The following is a 15,005-nucleotide window of genomic DNA, read 5'->3' on the forward strand; positions in this document are numbered from 1 at the left end:
GCCGGTCCGCGCTTCGAATTAAATGCCCCCGCCCAACCCTAACCGCGCACGGCGCATCCCGTCTCGTCTGCATGAGCATGAACGCATCTGCCCGCCCACGTCACCGCCGGCGACGTCCAGCGAGCGTGACACGGCCACCGTACCGGCCCGGCTGCAGCCGCCCGATCGATCGCCCACCGGCCGGGACCGGCCTGGCGAATCGAACCTCGCCACCTGGCGCCCGGCACCCTAACCGAGGGCGAGAGGAAAAGTCTCTCCAGCTGGGTGAGTACGTACGTACTCCGGCCCATCTGCCTAGCTATACGTAGTACCAGTACTGCTATACGTACGTAGTAGTGTAGAGTAGTAGTAGTATACTAGTAGCTAGAGCCGTAGCCTTCCCGGCCCCGGCCTCCTCTCCCCCTCCCTCCATCTCCGTGAAAGCATCGGCGCAAAAACTAGTTGACCTCACCATGCCGTGCGCTGGCTCCTATTAATAACCCTCGTCTTCCTCGCGCTCCTCCTCGATATCCCTCTCGGTAGACGGTCCTAGCTTGCAACCGATCCGTCCACCCACCCATCGGTGGCTGGCCGCTAGCTGCTGCTTCCACTGCTGGCCGTGCTCGACTACCTGTTCCATAGCCGTGGACCGTGGAGGTCGGCAGCAGCAGCTAGCCATCGGTCCTCTCTAGCTCCCCTGCCGATCGACTGATCCGAGGGGATCCAAAGCGAGCTTCGTGCTGGCGGCGGCGGAGATGAATTCGCTCAGCATGGTGGAGGCGAGGCTGCCGCCGGGGTTCAGGTTCCACCCGCGGGATGACGAGCTCGTGCTCGACTACCTGTCCAGGAAGCTCAGCGGCGGCGCCGGAGGAGCGGCGGCCGCGGTGTCGAGCATCTACGGCTGCCCCGCCATGGTTGACGTCGACCTCAACAAGATCGAGCCCTGGGACCTCCCCGGTAAGACCTAATCCAGAATTCCAGATACCAGCATATATATGCGTGTGTGTCTATGTGACGAGCTCCATAGCTTCATCGTCTTGCGGATCATATGCACAAGCGCTTTGATCCTGGGCCTGGTTTATTGTTGATAGTATGATTTTCCCTGTCCCTTTTGGCTGCTGAGGGGATCCTTTTTGAGGTGAAGATAAAATTGTTTTCTGTTCTTTGTCGATGACGTCCCAAATCCCCTTAAAAAAAAAAATCTGTCGCCCTAAGTATGATATCTTTGCAGTTTATATCTTCTGGCGGGGAACTAACAATGATTTGATCGTTTCTAAGCAGGCAGGTCTTTAGTTCTCCACTATACTAATTAAATTTCTTTTGCTCATTTTTTAGTAAAGAAGAAATCACGTCCCAGAATTAAATTAATTGTCCGTCTGTGTATGTATATGATTTGTCCAAGGTTCTCCCCTCAATCATGCATCAAAATGTATTGCTCTGTTAGTTCAACTTGAATTTAAGATATTGGGACCAGATCAATTAGCCATCTCCATTCATTTTCAGTCCATTAATTCGAAAATTCTCTTTGTTCCTTTTCCTTTGATGCCAGCAGTATGCATGTGTAGTTTCTCTGAGTTGCTAGTTGCAACGATCCAAACCTAAGGTGGCCGTATGCATGCTGCTAGTGGCTGCTGGCTGGCTAGTTGATCCGCTTCCACTCCCAGCCATAACCGAAGAGTGACCACGACAATTTCCATATCATCAAGTGGCAAGTTGCAACTATGCATGCATGCTTCCCATACCGCTAGAAACCGACCTTTCTCCTTTTCTTTTTTTTCTCACTTTTTGGCCTTTCCTTTTGCTGTGCCCATGCTTTTCTCCCTCTTTATATACCTTAACTAATTTAACTACAATTCGAAAAATCTTGTTTTAAATTAACTATTAGTACTGTAGGGAGAGAGAGAGAGAGAGAGAGAGAGAGAGAGAGATATCAAATTCTTGCATAGTAGTATATATTTTTTGCCTCTTATTACAGATATAGTAGACTTGATCAAGGGATGAATACATATAGTTTCTAGGAATTATTCTACAATGAGAACAAAATTCACACGCCTTGTCTGCCTCCATCTTTTGTCGCCTTCCCGTCCCCATAACAGAAGGATATTCTCACAGCCATGAGTTTGTTTGGCCCCTTGCTGGCCTGCTCCGCGTCTGTTCCTGTTCATGCCATGCCATCAAATATTCCCCCAAATTGCCTCATCCTTAAAGGGAATTCACAGCCCACGGATGGGGACAAACTTAACACAAAAAGGAGGCCTTCCACTTTGCCTATTAGTAGAAAACACACCATGCACAAAGCCATATGAAAAGAACATATATATAGCAAGGATAGCATATGTATAACAAGAATGGGCAAGATGCCTTTCCCAAATTAATAGATCTCCTTTGTTTTGGTTCCAAAAATATCAATTATTCTCCCTATTATGTGGTTACCTATTAATAAATATTTTCTCTGCCTTAATTAAATGTGGCTCTAGTGTTAGGAGTTTCTCTTAAAAAAATGGAAAAGTGTAGTCAGACATCGTTAGATTCATGGATGCACATCTCGAGCATGTTCCAAAAAGATTATTACTTCTTCATAGTCCATCTAATCTGTACATATAATTGTTTGTTAATTTGATCCCTGCTGATTGTATTCAGAAATTGCATGCATTGGCGGCAAGGAGTGGTACTTCTACAGCTTAAGGGACAGGAAGTATGCTACAGGCCAGAGAACAAATAGAGCAACTGAATCAGGCTACTGGAAGGCCACCGGGAAAGACCGTTCGATAAGCCGGAAAGGATTACTAGTTGGAATGAGGAAAACTCTCGTGTTCTATCAAGGCAGAGCCCCTAAAGGGAAGAAAACTGAGTGGGTCATGCATGAATTCCGCAGAGAAGGGCAAGGCGATCTGATGAAGTTGCCACTCAAGGTAATCATCATTATAACTATGCACATGGAGCAAATTTAATCTTATTACTTGATACTCCACTCTTTTCCCCTTTTGTTCATTATTTGATGCTTATAGTATAATGCATCACATGTATAGGAAATGCAAGAGATCCCACCATAAATTAATGCACACAATCAGGAAAACTATATATCCGGGGTTCCGGACACCTTCTTTTGAAGGAGGCCGGGGAGGGGACATTGAAAATGAAACTTGACATATTTGATTGCACATGTGGTAGATTTTAAGAGAAGTATGGACTAAAGAAACAAAAACCTTTAGTTCACGTGACATTCACATGTGGAGGAGATTGGCCGGAATGCCAACTCATCCTATAATACATGTGCAATGGATGATGTAGTACCACCAGCCAGCTCACTATACATGCATGCCCTCTCAATTCAAGATCTAGCTAGCTTGGTAGTATATTTGAAGCGCCAAATTACAGCGAGGTCACAAAGTTGGTTATCTTTTTAATTAATACATTTAATATATTAGGTGCCATCTGAGTAATACTACGAGATGTCTGAGAACTTTTCTGATTTGTGTGTTAAGATACCAGAAATGATAGTTAGCTGGATTTTTTTGAAAAGTTGTAGTAGCTAGCTAGAACGTATGATCATGATGTTAATTAATTGTTAAGTAGCACAGGCAGGTTCGCCAGTTCCCGTTTTGTACTTGATCCTTTCTTTACATGTGGGTCACTCTCATGCCAGCTACGTACATAGATGTGAGGATGATCTGGTCTCTTTTAGATGTACACCCCAATATATAAACGTATATATGTGCAAATTATTGACTCGCATCAATTTTTATCCTTTTATCCTTGCATTGATGTCACTATCGAACAATTTCATAAAACAGCTATGGCCCACAAAAATATAAGAATGGCTAAAGAAATATATAAATATTCTCCCAAAAATATTTATAAATCTGTTTAATTCATACCTTCAAGATCTGAAGAAGTTTCTGCTGCAAGATTCTTGATGTCATGATCACCTCAGAAGATGCATACATATGTCATATATCCCAATCTACTCACCTATTTTCCAGTCTAGTTATCTTAATGTGTAATATTTTCATGTTAAACAGGAGGACTGGGTCTTGTGTAGGGTTTTCTACAAGACTAGGGCAACCATTGCCAAGCCACCCACAGGGAGCAGCTACAACATTGACAGTGCAGCCGCAACCTCGCTGCCTCCCCTCATTGACAACTACATTGCATTTGATCATCCTGGAATGTCGGCGGTGCAAAACCTAGAGGGTTATGAGCAAGTGCCCTGCTTCTCCAATAATCCCTCCTCTCACCCATCGTCGTCGGCCTCGATGAACATCCCGGTGACAGCGATGCCACCCATGGCTGCTGATCAGGAGCAGCAGCACATGGGGAAGGCGATCAAGGACGCGTTGAGCCAGCTCACCAGGTTTGAGCAAGGCAACGTGAAGAGGGAGGCGCCTACCCAGGGTGGTGTGTTTGCTCAAGATGGGTTCGAGTACTTAGCTGAGAGTGGCTTCTCACAGATGTGGAACTCGCTCAATTGATTTTCTAGCTAGGGGTATTATTGCTACCAAACAAGGATGGATATCTTGAAAAGAAGATCTAGACTTGGGTGTGTGTGCCTATGTGCTATTGCATGCAGTTGTGGTATATATATAGCTAGTAGTGCTATCATTCTAGTTCACATTATTTCTCAGAGAGAAAAGGAGGCGTCAGAGGAGATAGCTGATATATCTCATCAATGGTATAAATCTGTATATACATTATTTGTGTACGACTATGGATAAGATGGAAAAAATAGTGTCTGGTGCTAGAATTTATAAACTAATATGTCAAAACATAAATTTTGTGGTTCGTATTATAGAATCTACTCTATTTGTCTGTTGGGCTTTCTTGTGCATTAATTTGGTCCGTGCAGGTTCCCCCTCCTCCCTCCCCCCGCCGCCGCCACCGCCGGCCGGCCCCGCCCCCCTCCTCCCCTCCCACTCCGCCGCCCCAGGGGCCCCGGATCCGTGCCACCTCTCCCCCTCCTCCCCTCCCGCGCCGCCCCCGCGGTGGTCGGGTCGCGCCCCCCACCCTCCTGCCCGCTCGCCCCTCCCTTCCCTCCCTTCCCTCCCTCCTCCTGCCGTCGCCGGTGTGCCGCGCCGTCCCTTGGTCGGGGGGCCCCCGTGGCGGCGGGACTCCGGCCTTTCCCCTCCTGGCGCGGGGCAGCCCGGGGCCTGGTGGTGCGTCTCGGCGGCAGCGGCCCGGCGCGGCGGCGGGGCTCCTCCTGGTGCGGCGTGGATGGTCTCAGTGGCGGTGGTGCTGTCGTTGGTGGCTGGGTAGCGGTGGCAGCGATCCGGCCCTTCAGGCCCAGATCTGGACCCCCCGGGCCCGATCTGGGTCTGGTCGGGCCTGCGTCGTCGCCTCTGGTTGGTTTGCGGCGCGGCTCGCGGCGGGGATGACAGCATTGACATCGCACCGCTGCAGCGTGATGATGGGAGCTTCACGAGCTTGTCCATGCCCGGCTGAGCTTTTGGGCTGCATGAGGGTAGCGGCGGTGGCGGCCTACGTGCAGCAGCACGACAGCGGGGACTTTACGAGCCCTGGGACTTGGCCGACGCTCGGCCGGGCCTTCTTGGCCTGGTGTGTCCTGGCTGCTGTGTCCGGTCGACACCCGCCGATGGCGGTGGAGGACGCCCTCCGGGTGGCTGCGCTGCTGCTGCCCTTCGGTTCCAATGGTTCGGTGTGCTCTCGTCGTCGTGTCCGGACGGCGACCGTCTTGGACGGTGGAGGTAGTCCCCTCCTGTGTGGTTGTCCCCCTGTCAGATCGTGTCTTCGGGTGGTTCGCCTCAGACTGACCGGCCTTGCTACGTTGACCATGGTGAGACGACGATGATGATTGCAAGACCGAGGTGGCGTTTATTGGTGGATGGCATGCTTAGTAGTGTGTCTCTGATTGTCCGGGGGGTGGTGGCTTGGGGGTCGGGAGAAATCCTTGTCGTTTGACACCGACACGGTGACACTTGAGAGTGTCACCCTTCCTTCCTAAAGGGTGTCAGGTGTGCCTCCTCCCCACGCCTCGGAGCGTACCGGGGGAAACCCTAGGACCTGTCCGGACAGCAGTGTCGTCGTCGTCATTATCCTTCGTGAAGGTGCTGCTTGGTACGCGATGGATCAAGATGCTTGGATCGTGGTGGGAATATTCCGGAGGAGACACAACGGTTGCGGGTCATTATTGTTTTCGTTAAGCCGTCGGTGTTGGCATTATTTTCTCTTTCTTTTCTTTTTGGGCATGGATGTGCTGTTTTGCCCCCATCAATAGTTTCATGTTGTATCATGTGGTTGCTATATATATATATAGCGGGGCGAAAGCCTATTTCGAGAGAATTTGTTCCGTGCAAACGATTCACACATACTGATTATACTAATGGTTATTATGCATTTGGAGACTAATCTCCTGCTCCAGTCCTTCTAAATTCTAAGGGAGGTTATATATGTCGCTGTCCACTTGTTTATCTTTCGTAACGTTTGGTGCCAAATATAGATTTCATATTTAATGACTAAAATTTCTGTTTTAATTGGGCCCGTTCCAAAAGCTTCCAATAAATCAAAAAGGCAATTACCCATTTTAATTGCAATTAGCATTTCTCAGATCAGCCCCTTGGCTGCAACACTGCCTCTTTGATCTGAATTTGCAGTTTTACCAAGGAATTAAGCACTAAATAGAAATTTGGTTCAAAAAGCCAGATCATTAAAGATTATATGTTCACCTTTTCCCCATTTATTTTCCTCACACTTGAATTAAATGTTTATCCGATGCAACAGAAAAATGCTTAGCCCTTTTCATGTGGACAAAAAGAAAGACAAACAAAGTCATAGCTCACAAGTGGAGATTCTTTATAATATATTTATATGCCGTGAAAGGGATTTATGTTCACACCTATCTTCTCATGTGCCTAGTACTAAGATCAGTTAGTAACTTGAAAACCACCTAAATAATTTCAAACACCAACATGTGGACCATATAAAAACACTGCAAGTTACACAAGCCCACTAGCAAGCTAATACGGACTATATATTAGAGGTATTTATAATTGGAATTCTCTAAAGCTAGTTGACAATACACTACTTTGATTTGCATTCATGATTCTTCACCATCACTACTAACTAATCATTGTGCACGAACAATTCCAAGGTCGTAGTTTCACGAGGAAATCCTTATCGTAATACTAGTTCTGATACCCTCACATATTTGTAGTATTGATGATGCAGTTGCCAACCTAACCAATGAACTCATGCTGTTGAACCTGCTGCACTTATCATGAACCGTGTGCATGAATGAGTACTTTAGTACTCCCTCCGTTCTAAAATTCTTGTCTTAAATTTGTCTAAATATAAATGTATGTAATCATGTTTTAGTATTTAAGGGCCTGTTTGATTGAAGACTAATTTTGCCAAGCCAAAGTGTGGCAAACCATTAAAGTGTGGCAAGCCATAAAAGTGTGGTTGAAAAAACGAACGCCAAACTTTGGCAAAAGTTGATAAAAAAATGACTCTATGACAAATGGGTCATAGCAACAATAAAGTGTGGCAAGTCAAAGTGTGACAAAAACCAAACATATGCCAACTAAACTGTGGCTGGGAACCAAACAGGCCCTAAGTACATTCATTTTTATAGACAAACCTAAGACAAAATTTTTGAAACGGATGAAGTAGTACACGAACATACCAACAGTTCATGCATGGAATGCAGTAGTTCGATAGGTGGTTCCTGTTGCAATTTATCAACAGCATGATCCTCCCTGACACGTTGGGGAACCATGTGGTGTGGGCCCCAGATCTCAGCCTCCTCAAAACGCAGGTCTTGTCTCTTTCGCTAGCCCGAAGCCTGCAGAGAGCTCTGTAGGGCTTCCCTGTCTGTCCCTGCATAATGGGATGCCTTTTCTTCAGTTAACCTCTGCACAGTGTTTTGCATGCTGTATACGTATGCCAGCACTCCAGTAGTACCACGACATACGTATGACGGCACTCCAGTAGTGTACCACTGACTAAATCCGACTAATAATTACATCAGCTGATCGGTTAAGTAGCTTCCTGACATCCCTTTGCTGGCCTTTCGTACCTGCTTGAGTTGGTGCAGAAAGACATTAGGCGCTGCACAACAACGGTTGGGTGGATCAAATTGACACTTCGAGACGCCTGTCCTTGCAACATCTACAGTAGGAAATACTTTGGAACTTCACCTCCCAGATTATTATTTTTGTCACACTGCTGTGACACGTTTGGCTGTCTGCATAAAACCCAACCAGACCGGGGTAAAAAGAAAAAAACTGTTTGGTTGCGTACCAGGAGGTTTGGCTTCCATCGTCATGAAACTTAAACCAACCCACAGCCTGGCTTGCTGAATCGGCCGTTTTCAGTGAGCCAGGCTGAGTAGGGTGTTAAAGTAAGACATGACGTACGTCGCGGTGCAGGGGGGATTGGGGGCGGAGGATGGCGGGAGAAGGAAATCAGTGGAGGCGTGATGGCGCGAAATATAGTCTCCCCCCCCCCCCCCCCCCACACACACACGCGCACGCGCGCACCATTTACTTGCTCACCCCTAGCTCTAGGGCACACTCTTTCTCTATTCTTAGCACCGACGCAAGCGACGGTGACAAAGGCGGTTGCGGCAACAACACTCTCCGGCAGCAGCAGTTGCTTCTTCCCTTCTTTTTGGACTTTGTGTGGTCATCGTTGTCCCAACCATGCCCCCACTTATAGAAAATAGGGCATCGGTCCTGGTTCCTAAAGGCCTTTAGTCCCGGTTCTGCAACCGAGACTAAGCAATCAGGACAAAAGGCCCCAAGTTTTAGTCTCGGTTGCGTTACGAACCGGGACTAAATGAGCTTCACGTGGCCGTTGTGGGGCGCCCAGGCAGGAGGACATTTAGTCTCGATTGATAACACCGACCGGACTAAAAGACAGCCACGCGTCAGCACGTGCCAGGCGCTGTGGTTTTTGTTTTTTATTTTTGAAATGAGGGGTTTTGGAGGGTTTAGGGGTTTCATATTGTGTTTTCCCTTTTTCTTTTTTGTTTACCATTCAATTCTTTTACATTTAAGATTTTTGTTTTTATTTTATGTTTTTCATTCAATTCGACGCTAGCTACTACATATAGCAATGAAGAAACCATTACACAAATGGTCATGAATATAGAGAGAAGTGACCTCTCTTTCTCCGTGATTGGTTGAACAACAAGTTTTCATATATCTATTCGACGCTACTACGTATAGTACACGTTCATGCATATATACAATGTAACTTCTCTTATGATACCTAATATCTAGTTACCAATCTTCACTGCCATTTCTCGATGGTATTCTCCGTTTTCAGCTATGATCTCATTAATGAAGAATCCCACCAATTCCTCTTGAATTGCTGATATGCGAGCCTTTGGTAGGAGTTCGTCCCGCTTTCGTATCTAATTTAAGAAGGGGGTCAATATATATGTGAATGAAAGCCAACACAATTGATGATAATAAAATAAATTTGCAAACATTGTTTACGTATTTCAAGTTTTCCAAAAGTATTCTCTTCTCACAGGTCGTCTGGCGAGTGAACTCGCAAACGTAGTATCCACATAAGTTATTTCCAGATCCCTGCCTCGAGCACTTTACATGAATAGAGTTCAATCAAAATAATAATCAAGCATGATAATGATATTCAAACTAGAATCAAAGAGATGTGCGGACCGAGCTAGTACTACTTACATTGAGTTGTTTAAATCGAAGCTCCGGTTGCTATTCACCCCTAACCTTCTTGGTGAACTCTTTCCAAACCATGTCCGACAAAGAAAATGAATAAAGGAGCTATTAATTACTTAATATCAGGAAATGAACGTAAGTTGCCGATATAGTGCGATAATGATTGAAATTACCTCTAAAGAATTGCTCTCAGGTCCGCCCACATCTCCATGTCTTTACATAACGGGTCCATGACAAGTACTTTTCCTGCGTCGAACTGAATGACTAGCAGAATAAAGTGTAACCTCTGCGCGCATATCTCATCAATTACATTTAACATCGAGTAATTAACGAAACAAAATGTTGTCTACAAGAGAGTATAACACTCACTTGAAGTTGTAAGGAAATAGTATTTTCCTTTTGGTTTGTTGTTTAGTGAACACCCTTAAAATATCTTCTTTGTATCCTTGGCATTCCATTGTACCATAACTTCATGAATAGTATTTGGGTTAATGAACCCAATGTCCTATATTTGTCCTCTTCTGCATTCGAGGATCTTCTTTCTGCATAATATATATATATTGAGGATAGTTATACATGCAATGAACAAGCTGAGCTAGAGACTTAATTACAGAAATGACACTTACAAGCAATAGAAACTCACGATAAATTTGTCGATGGCGTCTTGATTATATAACTGAAATAATTCTTCAAATTGAACATAAATCTCCTCATCTTCATTGAAGTAATGCTCATCTCTAGCCCTCTCATTGATATAGTCGGCCCCTTTCTTTGAGGCTTCCAAGTACCAGTTATGCAATCTTCGCATCATCGTTGGTAGATTCGGGAGCTCCTCGGGTGGGACGAGAGGCTTCCCGTGCTCGAATCTAAAGGCTAACTCAGCCAGTTTGAACTGTACCTCATCGCCTAAGTAATCACCAAGGGTAAAACTAGGACGAGCGGACGCTACCCCCGGAACATTAGCGATATCGGTAAACACCTTGAGCGGGGGGCACGATTGGATTTTCTGTTCGCCGAACTGGGGAATTGTTTTCCCCTTTGCACTACTGCTACTTCTCGACCGATGCTCTGGATCTTTATATGACTTTACAATAGAGTGGTCATAGTCTAATAGCAGTTGCGACGGTGGTTTCGAAAAATTTCTCAGACAACGCCTCACTTTTTCCAGATCTATTTTCTCTTGTGGATCTGGACGTTTCAGTGCAAAATGTCGCTTCACCTGGGCATCCATGATCTCTTTGTTTTCCTCGTCGGTCATGTCGTGTGGTAACTTGGCAGGAGCCTTCTTGATGCTACCTACTCTGGATTTATTCGTTGTTGTACTACTAGCCGCCAAAGCGGCGACAGATCTCTTCCCCTGGACTTGAGGTGGCGGAGGAGGCGGATTCAGTTGACGTGGCGGATTCTACTGAGGGGCCTCCTCCGACTGAGTATGCTCGCACGGTGATACGTCTCCAACGTATCTACTTTTCCAAACTCTTTTGCCCTTGTTTTGGACTCTCATTTGCATGATTTGAATGGAACTAACCCGGACTGATGTTGTTTTCAGCAGATTGCCTTGGTGTTATTTTTGTGCATAAATAAAAGTTCTCGGATTGACCTGAAAATTTACGGAGAATGTTTCTGGAATTAATAAAAAATATTGGCGAAAGAATCAACCGGAGAGGGGACACCACCAGGCCACAAGCCTGCAACCCCCCCTAGGGCGTGCCCCCTGGCTTGTGGGGTCCCTCTAGCTCCACCGACCTCGTTTCCACTCCTATATATTCCTATCCGGGGAGAAAAAATCAGAGAGAGGAGTTCATCGCATTTTACGATACGGAGCCATCGCCACCTCCTGTTCTTCCTCGGGAGGGAAGATTTGGAGTCTGATTTGGGCTCCGGAGAGGGGAAATCGACGCCGTCGTCATCACAAACCATCCTTCATCACCAATTTCATCATGCTCTTCGTCGTTCATGAGTAATTCCATCATAGGCTTGCTGGACGGTGATGGGTTGGATGAGATCTATCATGTAACCGAGTTAGTTTTGTTAGGGTTTGATCCCTAGTATCCATTATGTTCTGAGATTGATGTTGCTATGACTTTGTTATGCTTAATGCTTGTCACTAGGGACCAAGTGCCATGATTTCAGATATGAACCTATTATGTTTTCATGAATATATATGTGTGTTCTTGATCCTATCTTGCAAGTTGTAGACACCTATTACGAGTTATGATCCGCATCCCCCAGGGTGACAATAACTGGGATTCTTTTCGCTGGTTACCGTAGTTTGAGGAGTTCATGTATCCACTAAGTGCTAATGCTTTGGTCCGGTTCTCTATTAAAAGGAGGTCTTAATATCACTTAGTTTCTACTAGGACCCTGCTGCCACGGGAGGGTAGGACAAAAGATGTCATGCAAGTTCTTTTCCATAAGCATGTATGACTATATATGGAATACATGCCTACATTACATTAATGAATTGGAGCTAGTTCTGTATCACCCTATGTTATGACTGTTGCATGATGAATGCCATCCGACATAATTATCCATCATTAATCCATTGCCTATGAACTTTCCACATATTGGTCTTTGTTACGATCACTACAAAACTGCTACTCTTACGTTCGTCACCGTTACCGTTACTTCCATACTACTTTGCTACTAAATACTTTGCTACAGATATTAAGTCTTTCAGGTGTGGTTGAATTGACAACTGAGCTGCTAATACTCGAGAATATTCTTTGGCTCCCCTTGAGTCGAATCAATAAATTTGGGTTGAATACTCTATCCTCGAAAACTGTTGTGATCCCCTATACTTGTGGGTTATCAAGACCTTTTTCTCGCACCATTGCCGGGAAGCATAGCTTTATTCTCTGAGTCACTTGGAATTTATATCTGTTGATCACTATGAAGAATCTAAAAGACGCTAAAACCAACATCTACCCCTCAACTACGAGGGCAGGTAAGGAACTGTCATCTAACTCTGCACTTGATTCCCCATCTGTTATGAGTAAATTTGCGACACCACCACCTGCTACTGAATTTGATATGTCGCAAGTAATTGATTATGCTACTTCTGTTATGCATGATTCTTATGATGATACTTTTCTTGATACTATTGTGCCACTTGGTGAATTCCTTGATGAACAAATTGCTAGAGTGAATGGTGAAACTGATAATATTTCTGAATCTAATGAAATTATTGAAACTCAACATCATGATGAACCTACTAGACCTAGCTCTCCTGGATACGAATTGCCTAATATACCTGAGGGTTATGTTATGGAAGGAGAAGTAGCTAGGGACTTTCTTGCTTGTAAGGATAGAGATGATCTTAAGAAATTGACATGCAAGTGGAAGGAAAAATCTTTGAATGCTAGAATACAATATGATCCCAAGTTTACTACTTCACCTATATGTGTTACTGATAAGGATTATGAATTCTCTGTCGATCCTGTGTTAATTACTTTGGTATAATTCTCTATCGAAAACTGTTGCGATCCCCTATTTGTATTGAATAAAGGATCTTCGTGCCGCTTAGATGATGGGCAGTAGCTCGCTGGCTGGTAAGTACCTCTATTTCCTTCTCGTGCAACACTAATATTTCTTCAAATTTTTGCAGCCGGTCAGCTTCCTCTCTCTTCTTTCTCCCTCGGCTTCTATAAGTGGCACTGCTGTTGGGAAACCCAACCTTCCATGGAACGGAGCCTGATGTGCCTCGTGTTTGTCCACGGTGTTTAGGATTCCCAAGGGCGCGTGACAGCTCGTCCTTCTCTGTGTCGGGATGGAACTTACCTTCGTGCATGGCCTGAATTGCATCCCGAATGTTCATGACAGGTGTTTCAAGTTGAGCTTTCATATAAATACACTTCCCTGTTTTTGGGTACAAAGTTCCTCGATGCCCGAAGAACCAAGTCCTTACCCATTCGGGCCAGTTCAATGTCTTTGGATGGATCCCTTTATCAAGCAGGTCGTTCTTAGCTTTGTCCCGCGTAGGCCGGGCAAACTTGTAGCCACCTGACCCCGTAACATGGTGATACTTCTTGTTTGCAGAATTTTGCTTATTTATCTATGACCTTTTCTTACCTTTCTGTGATGTCTTGTACCCCACAAATGCGGGACAGGGATCTTTTATCCTCTCATATTGATCGATGAATGCTGGAGTCTCCTCTTTCAGGACAAACTGTTCGTGCAATCTTTTCTTCCACTACTTGAATTGTTCGACCATCTTTTTAAGAGCCCACACCTTGACCTTTTGTCGTATAACATGGTTATTTGGATCCTCCTCTGGTGGTAGGCTGAAATTTTTCATGAGCGCATTCCAAAGCTCATCTTTGGATCTATCGTCGACATAAGAAAGTTCATCATCCGCCTTTGGCTTGTTCCATTCTTGGATGTTGATCAAGATGCTCTCCCTAACAAGAACTCCGCACTGATGTATAAATCGGCCTGAGCTCCGCCGGTGAAGAGTCAGTTTTCCATCTGCAGAGCATCTTTCCAAGATTGGAAAATCTCCCATACTTGGAGAGAAGCAAACCAACCGGCCGATTTGCAATTGACTATGCTTAGTAGTTGACATCTTTGGTCTTCACATTTTCCCTTCCATTTTGTAAAGTTAGTAGAATAGGATAGATCCGGTAAATTGACGAATGTCAATCTTCATTTTTGTAGATTAATACACTGGTTGGGGTCGATCAGGCAAATCCCAAAGCTGACCCCCGAACAGCTGCCGGACTGCTCAACTGATCTTCTCTCTCTTCAGAAAAATGGAACCTTCTCAAAGACTCCCTTTGCACTAAGAACACAATTCAGAACCCTCCTTCTCACAAGAAGGCAAACCTTGTACGTTGATCGAATCTTCTTCCACATCCAGAAGAGAGGTTGTGGGCTATCCGAGAGAGTGGTTCAGGTGACTACCGGAGTCATTGATTAAGCAGGTCAGATGGGCTTAGTAGGGCTCGAACCTACAATATCACCGTTATGAGCGGTACGTTTCAACCAATTAAACTATAAGCCCAATCGGATCTCTACATGCCGGGAAGAGCGGACAGAAAGAAGATACCTTTGCTCTATCTCCTTCTTCCTGTTCCCGGGGCCCCGGAGGGGTTCTTTGGCAAGCCCTATTAAAGAATAAAAGTGAAGTAATGTCACTCGACTATTATCAACCTGACTGCAATCTTTTTCTGTCGGTAAGGATTGCACTAAGGTAGAACATTAAAAACTCCCTGGCCTCTTCAATCCTCTACCCATTCCTAATGAAGCATGGTCCATTATCAGCATTGACTTCATCACTGGATTACCAAAGTCCCATTACTATGATTCAATTCAGGTGGTGCACGAGACAAGCCAAACAAACAGAAATCGGGACCTATGTTATGAGCTTCT

At 45.2% G+C, this 15,005-nt stretch overlaps 1 protein-coding gene across 1 annotated transcript; it reads left to right on the forward strand.

Moving 5' to 3' along the window:
* The first annotated feature begins 347 nt into the window (after positions 1–347).
* Positions 348–4,770, forward strand: LOC123412690 (NAC domain-containing protein 21/22-like). The gene is made up of 3 exons (XM_045105631.1): positions 348–936; positions 2,620–2,891; positions 4,002–4,770. The coding sequence occupies exons 1-3, from the start codon at positions 735–737 to the stop codon at positions 4,449–4,451; spliced, it is 924 nt and encodes a 307-aa protein (XP_044961566.1). The 5' UTR covers positions 348–734; the 3' UTR covers positions 4,452–4,770.
* Positions 4,771–15,005: the final 10,235 nt, after the last annotated feature.

This window comes from Hordeum vulgare, chromosome 7H (assembly GCF_904849725.1).
Source record: "Hordeum vulgare subsp. vulgare chromosome 7H, MorexV3_pseudomolecules_assembly, whole genome shotgun sequence".
Lineage (NCBI taxonomy): Eukaryota > Viridiplantae > Streptophyta > Magnoliopsida > Poales > Poaceae > Hordeum > Hordeum vulgare.

Coding starts and splice junctions, on each gene's coding strand:
- LOC123412690 (XM_045105631.1), top strand. CDS start 735: ATGAATTCGCTCAGCATGGTGGAGGCGAGGCTGCCGCCGGGGTTCAGG. Junction 937..2,619: donor CGAGCCCTGGGACCTCCCCG/GTAAGACCTAAT, acceptor GATTGTATTCAG/AAATTGCATGCATTGGCGGC. Junction 2,892..4,001: donor TGATGAAGTTGCCACTCAAG/GTAATCATCATT, acceptor CATGTTAAACAG/GAGGACTGGGTCTTGTGTAG.